Genomic DNA, 16037 nt, shown 5'->3' on the forward strand with positions numbered 1-16037 from the left:
GTTGCTCAGGCTGGAGTGCAATGGCAGAATGTTGGCTCCCTGCAACCTCTGCCTTCCGGGTTCAAGTGATTCTCCTGCCTCAGCCTCCCAAGTAGCTGGGATTAAAGGTGCCTGCCACCACATCTGGCTAATTTTTGTATTTTTAGTAGAGACAGGGTTTCGCCATATTGGCCAGGCTGGTCTCAAACTCCTGACCTGAGGTGATCTGCCCACCTCGGCCTCCCAAAGTGCTGGGATTACAGGCGTCAGCCACTGCACCCAGTCCATGTTTTCCATGGTAGGTGAAATATGCAAAGATGAATACTTTAAACATAGCTGTAGTAATAGTAACACAAAAGACCAAAGTAATAGTAAGAAAACCTCCATGAGGCCTCCTTGAGGTGCAGTGGCTCATGCCTGTAATCCCAGCACTTTGGGAGGCTAAGGTGGGCAGATCACCTGAGGTCAGGAATTCAAGACCAGCCTGGCCAACATAGCAAAACCGCATCTCTACTAAAAATACAAAAATTAGCTGGGCATGGTGGTGCGTGCCTATAGTCCCAGCTACTTGGGAGGCTGAGGCAAGGAGAATCGCTTGAACCCAGGAGGCAGAGTTCACAGTGAGCCGAGATCCCGCCACTGCAGTCCAGCCTGGGCGACAGAGCGAGACTCTTGTCTCAAAAAACAAAACAAAGCAAAATAAAATCTTTAAATGATGAGGTTTGGAAAGCTTCCAGGTGAGTGAACACAGGAAGGTGTGGGAGGGTGGCCTTCGTCAAGAGGGCCCAGCAGCTCCACACTCCTTCCCACAGACCTGACCCTGTGCATTTCTTCCATTTGTCTGTTCCTGAGTAGGCTTTCTAGTAAACCAGTAGACATAAGTGAAGCACCCTCCTTAGTCCTGTGAGTCATTCTATCAAAATTAGTAAACATGAGGAGGGGATTGTGGGAACTCTCAATTTCTAGCTCGTTGGTCAGATGTCTGAGTGACAATCTGGGCTTGAGACTGGCATCTGAATTGGGGAACATCTTATGGAGGTGATCCCTTAACCCGTGGGGTCTGTGCTAACTTTGAGTAGTTAGTGTCATCATTGAATTGTAGGACACCTGTTGGTACCTGGCGAGTTAGAGAATTGCTTAGTGTAGGAAAAACTTCATGTATTTGGTGTCAGAAACGTGAGTGTAGAAGACACAGCTTTTTCTTTTCACACAGAAAAAGCGTACAACAAAATCAAACACTTTCATGATAAAAATGCTAAACAAACTAGGGATAGAAGAAAACGTCTTCAGCCTAATAAACGGCATCTAAAAACCCACAGCTCCTGGCTGGGCGTGGTGGCTCATAACTGTAATCCCTGAACTTTGGGAGGCTGAGTTGGGCGGATCACCTGAGGTCAGGAGTTCAAGACCAGCCTGGCCAACATGGTGAAATACCGTCTCTACTAAAAAATACCAAAATTGGACAGGCGTGGTGGCGCACACCTGTAATCCCAGGTTCTCAGGAGGCTGAGGCAGGGAGAACTGCTTCAACCTGGGAGGCAGAGGTTGCATGAGCCGAGATCACACCACTGCCTTCCAGGGATGTCCACTCTAGCCATTTCTACTTAATATTTTACCAGAAGTTCTAGCCAAGGCAACTAGACAAGAAAAGAAATACAGTCATGCATCACATAGCAACATTTCAGTCAACAACAGGCCACATGTCCTGACTCATAGATGGCCATGATTTTGCCATGTCTTAACATGGCAGAAGAGGCCAGGGATCTTCCCAAGGTCTCTTTGATAAGGGCACTAATCCCATTATGAGGGCTCCATTCTTATAACCTAATTTCCTATTAAAGCCTCCACCTAGTCATATTATTATGTTAGAGATTAGGATTTTAATATCCGAATTTGGGAGAGACACAAACATTCAGACTGTAGCAGATGCCATTGCAGGCTTTTGAGCAGGAGCCTGCCTGATACTACTAAGACGTTTTTTTCCTTTTTTTTTTTTTGAGACAGAGTCTCGCACTGTCGCCTAGACTGGAATACAGTGGGGAAATCTCGGCTCACTGCAACCTCCACCTCCCAGGTTCAAGTAATTCTCCTTGCCTCAGCCTCCCAAGTAGCTGGGATTACAGGCGCCCGTCACCACACCTGGCTTTTTTTTTTTTTTTTTTTGTATTTTTAGTAGAGACGGGGTTTCACTATGTTGGCCAGGCTGGTCTCGAACTCCTGAGTTGGGGATCTGCCCACCTCAGCCTCCCAAAGTGGTGGAATTACAGGCGTGAGCCACCGTGCCCGGCCCCTATTAAGATTTTTAACAGCATCACTCTGCCACTGTGCAGGGAAGGCAAGGTTAGATGGGGGGAGACCAATTAAGAGGCGATTGCAATAACCATCATAAGATGGTGGTGGAGCGATGGAGGCAGCAAGAAGTGGGTGGATCCTGGATTTATTTTGAATTTAGAGCCAACATGTTTGATACTGAATGTAGTGCAGTATGAGAGAAAGCAGAGGTTTAAGGGAAACGCAAAGGTTTTGGCTGAGTTAATGGATAACAGGGTTGCCATTACCTGAAACGGGAAAATCTGTTGCAGGACCAAGGATGAGAGAAGATAGGAACTTGGCTTTAAATATCAAGAACATGAGATGTCTCATAGGCTTCCAAGTGGAAATGTTGCATAAGAAGTTAGATAAATAAGCTGGAAGTTCAGGGGAGAGATCCAGGTTGCCAACATAAATTTGAGAATTATTCTCTTACAGGTGCCACTGAAAGCTTTGAAATTGAATGGGATCGTCAACCAAGTATGTACGTGTATGCGTGTGTGTCCTTATTTCGACATATAACTAAGTTTCTTGAAAACAATGCCTGTTTGCCTGTGTTTCGTAAGAACCATATATACAACAAGGCAACAAGTGTCATGGTATGTATTGCACATATCTGCTACCCTGCTACTTGTTAAGCACAGACCTCAACAAAATAAAAAGCACAACACAAGTTCATCAGCAGAGAATTTGAGAACGGCAGGATTATTTTAAACTCTACACAGACACACAGCAAAGACAGTAAGTTTAGCTGTGCTTGGAACCTAGTAGGCATTTAACTACACTTGATTTTTATTAAGTAATTTGTCAATGAACTGGGAAAGACGGTCTCTAGCCTTCACACTACCATTACTTGTGTGACTACGAACAAATCATTTCTCCTCTCTGAACCTTTATTTCTTCGTATGTAAAAGTAAGTGAGTGGAATTAGATGACCCTTAACTCTCCCTCTCTTAATAGTCAGCAACTAAAATCTTTTCTAAAATAAATCTTTCCTGAAACCTGCTTGTTTTCCAGCTATATGGCTCCCCCAAGTGGCCAATGAAATGAATGTAACTGAAATGAACGCCTTGTGTTTTATGCAGTGGTTATTAGTAATTGAGTTCATTTATTGATCGTTCATCAAGTGTTAGACACTGTAGTATTTTGGGTGCATTTTCTCATTAAATTCTCACCGAAACACTATAAGACAGTTACTGTGTATATCCTCATCTGTAAGAAATTGAGACATAGGATTCCACGTAGCAACAGGAAATGATGATCTGAGATTGAAACCTAGGCAGTCTAAATCCAGAGTGTGAACTCTTAACCACCAGCTCTCCGGTACAAGTCACTGTTCAGGGGTAAAAACGGATAAACAGCCAAGGCTCGAGAAGCTTTTGGGATGTTGGCCCTTGACTTGGAGAGGTTATGAATGGCTACCTGCCTGTGGAGAGACTTGGCTGGCTGTCTTCTCACTTCCTGAGGCCAGAAAGGATTTCAGAAGCCAGTCGAGGTCCCCTTGAAAAACCATTGCTATGCATGCTGTCCAGGCCCCCAGTGCTATAGGAAAGAAGGCAGGCTTCCAAAATCCATCAGGACTGGAAGAAGCATCTTCTTCTCAAGGCAGTAGTATCCTTAGATCAAGGTCTTCAATAGCACAATTAGAAACTGCCTAGAAATGGACTTGCCTTGCTTTGCTTGTTTGCCTCCACGTAGTTCGGGGGAGCCTTCTGGTTTTAAGATTCGGTAAAGTGACCAAGATAAGCAACTAATAATTAGCTGAGCCTGTGGAATCCAGGTTTTCTGGACCCATATCCCATTCTTTTTCTTCTTTCACCTGCTATTTTTTTTTTTTTTTTTTTTTTTTTTGAGACAGAGTCTCGCTCTGTCGGCCAGGCTGGAGTGCAGTGGCGCGATCTCAGCTCACTGCAAGCCCCGCCTCCCGGGTTCGCGCCATTCTCCTGCCTCAGCCTCCCGAGTAGCCGGGACTACAGGCGCCCGCCACCTCGCCCGGCTAATTTTTTGTATTTTTAGTAGAGACGGGATTTCACCGTGTTAGCCAGGATGGTCTCGATCTCCTGACCTCGTGATCCGCCCGTCTCGGCCTCCCAAAGTGCTGGGATTACAGGCTTGAGCCACCGCGCTCGGCTCACCTGCTATTTTTAAAAATAATTTTTTAACTTCAGTAAAATGTACCCTTTCCGCTGTACCTTTCTATGAGATTTGACAAAGCATAGCCATTTCTTCAACTTTTGACTTCTTTCCCCAATCCACCCGCTACAGTTACCTTTTCAGCACCCTCAGGGAGCGTGGCCTCTTGAACTCTGCCTGGAGTCTTTAGTTGTTGTTAATGGGAGAGAGTTGAAGTGGGCTCCCTGCATCTCTGCCAGCGCCAGAGCCCTCTAGATAGTTTTAACATTTGGAAAAGAACTATCTATTTGTACAGTAGTTGGGCTTAGTATGTCAGGAAGAGAGAGCTTCCCTTACTGGCTGGGGAGCAGGTCGCGGATTGGTCCATGAAGAAGTCCCAAGGAGAAGGAAACAGGAACCAGAGCCAGGTAACCCCGGGTCTCAGACTGGACCTTCAGGAATGCTCAGACCCAAGGCCTTCAGCAAAGGTTGCCTGGGCGGTTGAAGGAATTTCCCTCTATGCCTCCAGGCCTGAAGTCTGTCCATTTCCCTTCCTAGACGGATGGGCTGTCTTCTCTATGAACATTCTCCACCTTGTAGCTTCCGCTCACAAATGGCTTCTGTTCCCTTGGCATTTGACTTACGTGTGACTTACACGTCATGTTTCCCCTACTCAGGGGCTCCGTATTTCCGTGTTTTCTTTCAGCCTCAGTTCCCACCGCCACCTACTTCTCTCAGCACTTCCCAGTTCAAATTCTTGACAAAGAATAATTTGTCCACTCATCGTTTTCCATCAGCCCTGTCGTAGCCTCGCCTATGGCTCAACTGATTCTCCATGGTCCAGTAAATTATAACCAGCAGGAGAGGGTAGAAGGTATTGTCACCTGTTACTCTGTGGTGGCCTGAGGTTGTTCCTGTCATCGCCCTATCTAGAATAAGTAGAACTGCCAATGTTCTTCCTCTACTGTGTGTGTTGTTGTTCTCTAACAGCTTTTTCTCGTAATTTTTTATTGCGGTAAAATACGCATATCATGAAATTCACAGTCCTAACTATGTTTAAGTGTACAGTTCAGTGGTATTAAATATACAGGCGAGGTCGGGCGTGGTGACTCACTCCTGCAATCCCAGCACCTTGTGAGGCTGAAGTGGAAGGATGGCTTGAGCCCAGGAGTTTGAGACCAGCCTGGGCAACATAGGGAGACTTCACCTCTACAACAAATTTAAAAATTAGTTAGGTGTGGTGGTGTGTACCTGTAGTCCCAGCTGCTTGGGAAGCTGAAGCGAGAGGATCACTTGAGCCCAGAAGGTCGAGGCTGCAGTGGGCCATGATTGCGACTCGGGGGCTGCACTCCATCCTGAGTGACAGAGTGAAACCTTGTGTATAAATAAACCTTGTGTATAAACAAACAGGCATACCTCAGAGGTGTTGTGGATTTGGTTCCAGACAGCCACAATAAAGCCACACCAATGATGCAATAAAGTGAGCCACACAAATTTTTTGATTTCCCAGTGCATGTAAACGTTTTGTTTACAGATACTTTTTTTTTTTTTTTTTTTTTAGACAGTTTCACTCTTGTTGCTCAGGCTGGAGTGCAATGGCAGAATGTTGGCTCCCTGCAACCTCTGCCTTCCGGGTTCAAGTGATTCTCCTGCCTCAGCCTCCCAAGTAGTTGAGATTACAGGTGTGCACTAGCATGCCAGCTAATTTTGTATTTTTAGCAGAGACAGGGTTTCACCATGTTGGTCAGGCTGGTCTCGAACTCCTGACCTCAGATGATCCACCTGCCTCGGCCTCCCAAAATGCTGGGATTACAGGTATGAGCCACTGGGGCCGGCCTGTTTACAGATTCTGACAGTGCAATTGTTGTCTAGATGGGGAGACAGATCCCTGGTGCTTCCTACTCCTCCATCTTCTCAGACTCCTCCTCTCTAGAATCTTTTAAAAATTGTTACTGTGAAATATTTCAGATAAATAAGCATATGTAAAAGATACATGTACAGATTTTCAAATAAAGCGAACATCACTGTACCCTACTACCATCCAGCTTAAGAAACAGATTTAGTCACGCACGGTGGCTCACATCTGTCATCCCAGCACTTTGGGAGGCTGAGGCCTGTGGATTACTTGAGCCCAAGAGTTTAAGGCCAGCCTGGGCAACATGGTGAAACTCCATCTCTACTAAAAATACAAAAATTAGCTGGGTGTAGTGGCACACCTATAGTCCCGGCCACTTGGGAGGCTGAGGTGGGAGCACTGCTTGAGCCTGGGAGGCAGAGGTTGCAGCGAGCCGAGATTGTACCACTGCACTCCAGCCTGGGTGACGGAGTGAGACCCCATCTCAAAAACATAAACAAACCAAAAACAAGAAACAGACTTAATACTCTAATTACTCTCGTAGAGGCAAACTCCTCTATGCCCCCTCTTCCTTTCTCTCCAGAGAAAACCAATATCTTGTATTTTGAGTTAATCATTCTTTTGCTTTTTATGAGTTTTAATATATTTAAATGTATTCCTAAAATATATTTTAGTTTTACCTGATTTTGAACTTTCTATTAATGGATTCATAGCTCAAAAGCCTTCTATGACCTGCTTCCTATATTCAACGTTACTCTTTGGAGGTTCATCTATGTTGATGTGTGGAGGGATATTTCTTTCATTTTTAATTCCTTACAACATTCTATATGTATATGTGGCTAAATATGTATAATTATACATTTGTTATTATTCTATAATATATGTACAATTATACACTTGTAGACGTCCAATTATACATCCATTCCACTGTTAGTAGACATTTTAGTATTTCTGGGCTTTGTTTTTATAAGCAATACAGACATTTGTACATGCTTCCTATATATTGGCAAGCGTTTCTCTGGCGTACATACTTAGGGCAGTTTTCTGGATCAGAAAGTATTATGATTCTCAGACTTACTAATTACAACATTTTCTCCCCAAAGTATTTATATCAGTTGACTCTCCTAACAACAGGAGATGAGAGTTCTCACAGTTCCACATCTTTCCCAACTTCGGTTTTGCCCAGCTTTTAAAATATTTTCAAATAGTTGAGTATGAAAACGGTATCTACAATTTGCATATCAATAAGAACAAGCATCTTTTCATATGCTATTAGTCTCCTGTTAAAATGTCTATAAAAGGGTCAGGCGCAGTGGCTCACACTTGTAATCCCAGTAAGGCTGAGGCAGGCGGATCATTCCTGAGGTGGGCGGATCACTTCTGAGGTCAGGGGTTCGAAGCCAGCCTGGTCAATATGGTGAAACCCCAAGAATAGACTTCGGAAAGGGTTCCTAAAGTGTCTGACATTTAACCTAAGGTCTTAAAAGATGAGTAGGTGCTTTCAAAAGGTAAGTTAAAAAAAAAAAAAGAAAAAGAAAGAAAAAAAGAATTCCCGACAAAAGGAACCAGCTTACGCAACTAGAAGGCGTAAAAGAGCAAAGCAGATTTGGTAGACCATGAAAGGTTATGAATGGTGCAACAGATGGTATAAAACCCAAACCACTCAAACCAGAAAACATTATTCCAGGCTTCTTTACCCCACACTTTTGATTGGGAACCAATAAAGTATCTCGTAAAATTCTCTCTTCTCCGTTCCCAATTCTACCACTTTACCTCGCTTAACTTTTTACATTTTTTGCCTAAAATATTACAAGTTTTCTAATTAGTGTCCAAGTCTCCCCACTTCCATTTTAGGCTACATAGTCACTGAAATGAATTGTCTAAAATACAAATCAGATCAAACAATCTCCTTGCTTAAAATCCCATATAGCTCACCAGCAATTAAGAGATAAAGTTCAACATTATTGGCACAATGCACCATTTCCTATATGACTGTCTACCTTTTCAGACTCATGCCCTATTCTTTTTTTCACATTTAAAGGAAATTATATTTAGATTATTATTTTTTATTTCAATAGGTTTTTGGGGAACAGGTGGTGTTTGGTTACATGAATAAGTTCTTTGGTGGTGATCTGAGATTCTGGTGCACCCATCACCCAAGGAGTGTACACGGTACCCAGTGTATAGTCTTTTATCCCTCACCCTTTTCCCAACCTTTCCCCTTTCCTCCAAGTCCCCAAAGTCCATTGTATCATTCTTATGTCTTTGCATCCTCACAGCCTAGTTCTCACTTATGAGTGAGAACATAAGATGTTTGGTTTTCCATTCGAGTTACTTCACTTAGAATAATGGTCTCCAATTCCGACAGAGCGAGACTCCATCCAGGTTGCTGCAAATGCCATTACTTCATTCCTTTTTATGACTGAGTAGTATTCCACAGTATATATACACCACAATTTATTTATCTACTCATTGATTATCATGCCCTATTCTTGATCCTTCTAGAGTCCTCCTTGGCTGTGAAATAGTGGGCAAGTTACTAATCACAGTGAGCCCATTTCCTCATCTTTAAGATGAAGATAATACGTCCTATCTATGTTTTCAGGACTAAATAACACTACATCTAAAACCATGCGTTTGGCCTTCATTTTGCGTATTCCAGGGATTCATTAAGGAATTTAAACAGAAGAACATGATTAGAGAAATACTTCAGAGAGGCTAAGGACAGTAGTGGGGGAGGGTCTGAAGGGAGCAAAACCAGAGGTGAGGAATGAATACAGTGTCAATGGAAACAGGAACAAAAGGAACTAGAGAAAATTAAGAAACATAATCAAAGAACTTGGTCCCTAATTAGAAGTGGAAGGTGAAAGAGAAAGGACTTACCAGAAAGCATGTTTTAAAGAAAGGCCCTGATACCTTCAGGAACAAAAACTGATCCTAACGAATTCTTAACATTTTCTGCTTCTGAATGAAACTATTGTTCGTGATTTGAAGATGAATTTACTTTCTACAAACAGACAAAAGTGGGTTGAGATCAAGTCTTAGGAACTAAGTAAGAAACTGTGAAATACCATTTAGGATTAAAAGTGAGCAGACGATCATGTAATGTTGCTTCTAATCATGTGCTAAAGGCAATTTTCCAAAGAAAAATGGTTCCAGGGGTTAGAATAAATGTAGCAGGCAGGAGTCATATGTAAGTAACAAGCTTTTGCTTTTAAACCTTGTAATTTCATCGTTGTCAAACAGGAAGCACAGTTTCATAAAAATCCTAACAAGCCAGGTGTGGTGGCTCACGCCTGTAATCCCAGCACTTTGGGAGGCCAAGGCAAATGGATCACGTGAGGCCAGGAGTTCGAGACCAGCCTGGCCAACATGGTGAAACCCCATCTCTACTAAAAATACAAAAAATTAGCCAAGAATGGTGGTAGGTGCCTGTAATCCCAGCTACTTAGGAGGCTGAGGCAGAAGAATTGCTTGAACCTGGGAGGCGGAGGCTGCAGTGAACCAAGATCGTGCCACTGCACTCCAGCCTGGGCAACAGAGCAAGACCCTGTCACATACAAAAAAAGAATCCTAATAAGCCATCAAGAGACCTAAGCTCTATATACCCTCTTGATGATACCTTAGGCAAATTGCTTAATTATTTAGTACTGTTAACCCATGCGTAGAACTGAAGCAACAAAACACTCTCCCTATCTACCTTAAAGAGTGGTGTTGGCCGGCCGCGGTGGCTCAAGCCTGTAATCCCAGCACTCTGGGAGGCCGAGACGGGTGGATCACGAGGTCAGGAGATCAAGACCATCCTGGCTAACACGGTGAAACCCCGTCTCTACTAAAAAATACAAAAAACTAGCCGGGCGAGGTGGCAGGCACCTGTAGTCCCAGCTACTCGGGAGGCTGAGGCAGGAGAATGGCGTGAACCCGGGAGGGGCAGAGCTTGCTGTGAGCTGAGATCCGGCCACTGCACTCCAGCCTGGGCGACAGAGCGAGACTCCATCTCAAAAAAAAAAAAAAGAGTGGTGTTCACATTAAATCTGTATAAGGAAAACCTGGAGGTCTTAATACACTATTCTTTAGCAAAATGCACATGTAGATAGAAATTTCAAATGCAGACAGAAACTTGATTCATTATACATAACAATTACTGAATTGTGACTATATGCTACATGGGTTAACAAGTTTTAAATAGCAGGACTACATTTTACATTTAAGACATATAAAGACACTTTGGCATATCAGAAAAACAAAACAAAATGTTATCAAAAGCAGATACTGAACCACTATCCTTACGATTTCAAGGTTTGAGATGAGAATTTCTGGATATTCACGTATCGGACAGGAAGAAACAAGAAATAAAGATAACTTCAGTCTGTGCTAAATTACCAGAGGACAAGCTCTTTCCCATTCTACAGGTGTTCCTTATATGATGTTGTCTAGTGTCAATTTTCAATGATGTGGTTCTTACAGTTCATCCTAAGAGTTATTACTGCTGATTACATTTTCTCTCAACCACTTAATGAGGTACTTAAAACCAAGCCAGTAAAGTTAACACCAAGCCTTTAGATTATCTGTCCCTCACGTCCCAAGCTAAGTCCAGGTGCAATGGATGTGACTGGTGCATACAGCCCTGCACAAGAGATGGAGACACATAATCACTACACACTGCCACGACAAGTAACCAGTGTCCCAAGGGTACTTTTAAGACCTTATGTGTCCTTTCTCTATTCTCCTGCAGCTAAGACAGTTGGATCAAATCAATTAAAGGGAGGCCGAGCATGCTGGCTCTTTGTAATCCCAGCACTTTGGGAGGGCGAGGCAGGTGAATCGCCTGAGGTCAGGAGTTCGAGACCAGCCTGGCCAACATGGTGAAACCACATCTCTACTAAAAATACAAAAATTAGCCGGGCGTGGTGGTGGGCACCTGTAATCCCAACTACTCGGGAGGCTGAGGCAGAATTGCTTGAACCCGGGAGGCAGACGTTGCAGAGCCAAGATCGTGCCATTGCATTCCAGCCTGGGCAAAAAGAGCGAAACTCTGTCTCAAAAATTAAAAAATAAATAAACGAAAGGGCACTTTACTCATTCTCAGTGATTGCCACATTCTCATGCTAAGGGAGACGTTCAGTCCATGACACTGAATTCTCAGGTGTTGCACTTAAGAATTACAACCTAGACTTCCTCTAGTTAATTCTAAGGTAATTACACAGCTGCCTATGTATGGATCACTTTGTAAGCTCCACTGTGGCCCCCAGAACCTCTGCCTTCAACTCATTTCCAAAACAAAGCAGGCCCTGGTCAGGTTGATGAACAGTGTCCCCAACTATATGCATTCTTCTACTTCTCAACTCCACAACACTTCTTTAATAGCAGTGTTTTTAAATTAATGCAACTTCTTAGTGTACGTGTTATGACCTTGAATCTGAATCTCAGCTCTGCTCCCTACTGTTATTCGGGCCAGAACTTCACTTCTCCGGACCTTGGTTTTCTTATATCTAAAAGGGGATACAGCTATTTGATTTTAGTGGGCTGCATGTGGAATCAAATGAGATTAACAAATACAAGGCAGTGTCCTATAAAACACAGAGTGTGTAGTCTATCTCTCATGCCAGTGTTGAAACCCAATGAGTACCCTTTCCCTTAGCAGCTGAGGCTTAGCTGGAGAGGCCAGAATTCCTGCTGTCACACCCCTCCCAGGGGAATGTTTGATATCACATCTGGCTCTGTAACAGTATCTCAGATTCCGTTCGGAGCAGGCACAAGGGTAAGGTGCTGAATCACCACAATATCAATGAATCTGTTCTCCCATCAGTCACGGGTAGGAGGTAGAGCACAGCAGACACATTCAGTGCTGGAGCTGCAAAGTGCTTTTCTCCAACAGTTTCCAGGCTCCCAGGGTTTTTTGTTCACTTCCATTGTCCTCTCATCCATAAACATCCCAGGTTTGACCTCCCAGAGGTCTTTCACCCACAATCTTCACTACCCTTCTAAGGTAACAGTGAGTGATTCCAACCCAGTAAGTAACCTCACGTCTAATGCTCACCTGGCAGCTGGAGCACCAAGAGCCAAGGGCATGGCTGGAAACCATACACGGGGCCCAGACAGACTTACAAGTTGTACCTCTCCACCATGACACAGGTTGAAGAACTGTATCCGCTTCCTTTAGCATTAAGAAAGCTGGGGCAGGTCAGGACAACAAAGAAACTCAGGAGACTGTGACGCCTGTTCAAGCAAAGCTGTGCTTAACAGATACATCTGTGGTTTCAAGAAGGAAAAGCAAAAAGGGTAGCCATGGGAAGGAAGAAGAAAAAGCAAGCAGCCATAGAACACTTCCAGAAGGAGGTCATTTTCCCCGGTGTGAATTGCACAGATAATTTAATGTAATTTACTTGATTTTCCCCTCTCAGGGTCTGATTTCAGAAAATCAAATTACAAAGTCATCATCACATCCTAGATTTATTACAACTGACCTGCAGGCAAAAGGATAGAACTATTACATAAACACTTCGATTCCATGTATATATCTTAAATAGAGGAGGAATTCAAACAAGAATACAGGATAAAATATTCCAAAGCTCCAAGAAGCAGTTATGTTACTGAGCTCCATTTTTTACAGACAAATAAGGCAATATCCCTGCACATTAGCTTTTTGATAATTTTTATACATTTTTCTATGGTACAAGAGAAAAATAACCAGAGCTCACAATGTACAGTTCTTACACTATTTTCACAGTTTGTGAACACTATACACCCTTTTGTTTTAATAAAGATACATTGTAATAAACTCCTTGCCCTTAAGTTTATAGTTCATAATAATCTATGATTAATACACTAAAATTGCCTTTTTATGTGGACATCCACACAATAGAACGGTCAGATTAGCTCCTGGACAGTCAGAATTGCTTTTATCTCCATTTGCATAACGGCAAAGTGACCCTATGCTGAGCCAGACCGGAAGTTGACAGCAGAGAAACAGTTTCCTCCTCAGTTCCCGGGAGCAATGGAGGATGATGGCTTGCTGCGGTCGAAGGGAGACATAAAGCAGTGTCTCTTTTCAGAACAGTGGGAAGTCTAAAGTTTAGGATACCGTGGGGGAGAAGAGAGGGAAATGAGGCAAGTAGATCAAAGAGATAATCACTTTCGAATTCTGCAATTTACAGGGATGTGACTTTAAACAGCACCATTCTCCCTTTATTGTTTGATAGTATTTGTGACCGTCACTCTGAGAGGAGACATGGCAATACCTGCCACGATTTGGTTCTGCAACGGCATCACCTGCATCTCGGGCCATGGCTGTTTTATATTCCAGTGTGCCTGAACCACTCACCGTGCTGCTTCACTGTCATACAAAGCCTAAGGTTCAGTGCCAGGGAGGCCCAAGCAAAACCTAATGAGAACCTGGCTAATGGGTAAGTGAAGCAGCACAAGATACTTAAATGGCCTCTTGTAACAGTGCTGAGGGTTTTGTTTTGCTTTTTTGTATTTTTTTCCAGTAGAATTCCAATGCCAAGAAATGGTGGCGGACTAGCAGAGGTTCTAGCAGGTGATGAAGGTAAAGGCTGCCATTTCAGATCCTCATCTGGTCCAATGTGTCTCTAGAAAAGATGCCTCTTTATCACCTACCACATCGGCTGGGCCCCACTATTCTTAGCCTTTTAAACACTAGCGCATATGAGAGATTTGGGGCTAAAAATCCTTGGTGAGGAACATCCCTGCTAACTATAAAGGTTTTTTGATATAGAAAAAAGGCAAAATATTGGATTAAGCGAAAGTCACACAGCAACAATAGACCACAGGGGAAGGGAAAGAGATTCAGAAACTGAAGACCTGGACCAGTGATGGCAAGAAGCAAACAACTGAGATTTGGTCTTTTGCTGCCTACTAGAAATCTTTATCTAATCAATCAAGGCACATTGCTACTAGCTACTTCTCCCTGTTAGTGAGTTATGATGGCTAACGTATCAGGCTTGGGACCAAGGGGAAATACATAGCTGCTACAAGTTGTTCCAGATAAAATACTACAATTAAAAACACCTGTAAACTTTGCCTTCTGTACTGTTTTCTTCTTTCAGTCCTGGTGGTTTGTGGCAGGTGGAACATCAAGTTGGCAGCACACCGAATTCTGAGAATGAAAAATTCTTAGGATCAGCACCTTCTTTGACAAGTGGCAGACTCCTGAGTCTTCCCAATGAAAAGTAGGACTGGTAAAGGAGAAAAGAACACATTCTGTCCTGTCTCAATATTTTAATGTTCACCTCTTTGAACGCAACATGGTTTTTGGTAAAGATAAATTCATTCTAATTTAACATATTTCAAACAGGAAATTTGGCTGAGCACATCGATCCCCAAACATCAACTGTAACTGTAAAGCAACAGAATATCAGATCAGTAAATCTATTGCACTTGGTGAAGAAAGTAAATTCCTCCTTTGTCTCCCAGCTCCAGAAGGCAATGTGTCTCGTTGGCTGTGCAAGCTCTTCTCACTCAAGCCCGAGTTTCTAAGTTCAGACACAGTACATCCATCACCGTGTCCTTCCAGGATTTGGAAGTCTGACAAAACACCATTCCAGTAGCTGCATCTCCAGGTTTCGAGTCTAGAAATGAATTTAAGATGTGATCTAATCACAGTCCACAACTTGATCGTACTGACTTCCACATTTCATGAATATGTTCATCACAAAAGGGCAGGATGAGGTCTCTCTGACCAGCACTCACACCGTGTGATCAGTCAGGTATTACAAGGATGCACGTTCTAGGTGACAGGAGTATACAGACATGATGGAAACGAACACCAATCTTATTGCACATGGTGTCTGGGCGAGCAATAAAAACACTGTGATACGGGATGAAAACTCTTTACGTCTTGCTTCCTCTCAGCCCTTTTTTCTAGAGTCTGACGTAGCAGCGATATCAATCGACATACATGGGAGAGCTGGGAGTAGCTGGCATTTGATCCAGGATTTTACAAACATAGCATGCGACCTCAACGGCACGTTCTTCATACATCAAAATAAAGGGATGTTTCTATAAGAAAATTGAAAACAAAAAAAGTCGAAAGTTTGTATGACAGCCCAAACTGAACATTTTCCAATTTCTATAGAACACAGAACTCCAGGCTCCCAACCACACACAGCTGTGAAATACTGCAACACCACAAGTTCAGAGAGGTGAGTACAGCCTTTACTCCATGCAGATATGCTAATGGGCATGGGCATGCCTACAGAGGATACGTGGTAACGATTTGAAGGTGCCACCTTGGCAGCGAGGTCTGGAAACTTATCTGTATACCACGGAGTGTTTGTTGAGGGAGACAGCTAAGTTGTTACTCAGCACAAAACATAGCTGGAGTCTCCACCACACCATCTAAGAGCTAAGAAGAATGACGCAAATACCAGTTGCTATTCCTCTTGGGACACCAGTATAAATCTCAACCTCCATTTCCCCCATATACAACAGGAGGACCTTTTTACAAAAAGGTCGCAATCCTTTTGACCTCTTCTTTTGACCTTTTAACAAAAAGGTTGTAATCCTTTTGACCAAAAGAGGCCTAAGAAAAATTTGCCCCAGGAGCTTCTTCCCTGTACTCTCCAGAGCCAGGGCCCCAGCATCTGCTTCACCTTTTAAACTCCATCTCTATCAACAGTTTTCTTTTACAGCCTAAGTCAGTTGACTGGATGTTTTTACAGTCACTGGTGGACTGCAATATCGTAAGTTTGTCACAACATCCTTGGAGAGCTAGTAGTTAAATGTGACAAACAAATGGATCTTTTCTTTTTTTTTTTTT

The 16037-nt window shown here is 43.2% G+C and overlaps 1 protein-coding gene across 3 annotated transcripts in view; it reads right to left on the reverse strand.

Moving 5' to 3' along the window:
• Positions 1-12611: 12611 nt before the first annotated feature.
• The window catches only part of MAP2K4 (mitogen-activated protein kinase kinase 4), a 73572-nt gene continuing 70146 nt past the window's right edge, over positions 12612-16037 (reverse strand). For all 3 annotated transcript variants that reach the window (XM_011933240.1, XM_011933241.1, XM_011933242.1), the window contains one exon: positions 12612-15277. In XM_011933240.1, coding sequence (XP_011788630.1) covers positions 15164-15277 — 114 coding nt within the window. In that variant the 3' untranslated portion in view covers positions 12612-15163. The remainder of the gene's footprint in view (positions 15278-16037) is intronic.

The sequence above is a fragment of the Colobus angolensis genome, unplaced genomic scaffold (genome assembly GCF_000951035.1).
Source record: "Colobus angolensis palliatus isolate OR3802 unplaced genomic scaffold, Cang.pa_1.0 Scaffold125, whole genome shotgun sequence".
NCBI classification, from domain to species: domain Eukaryota; kingdom Metazoa; phylum Chordata; class Mammalia; order Primates; family Cercopithecidae; genus Colobus; species Colobus angolensis.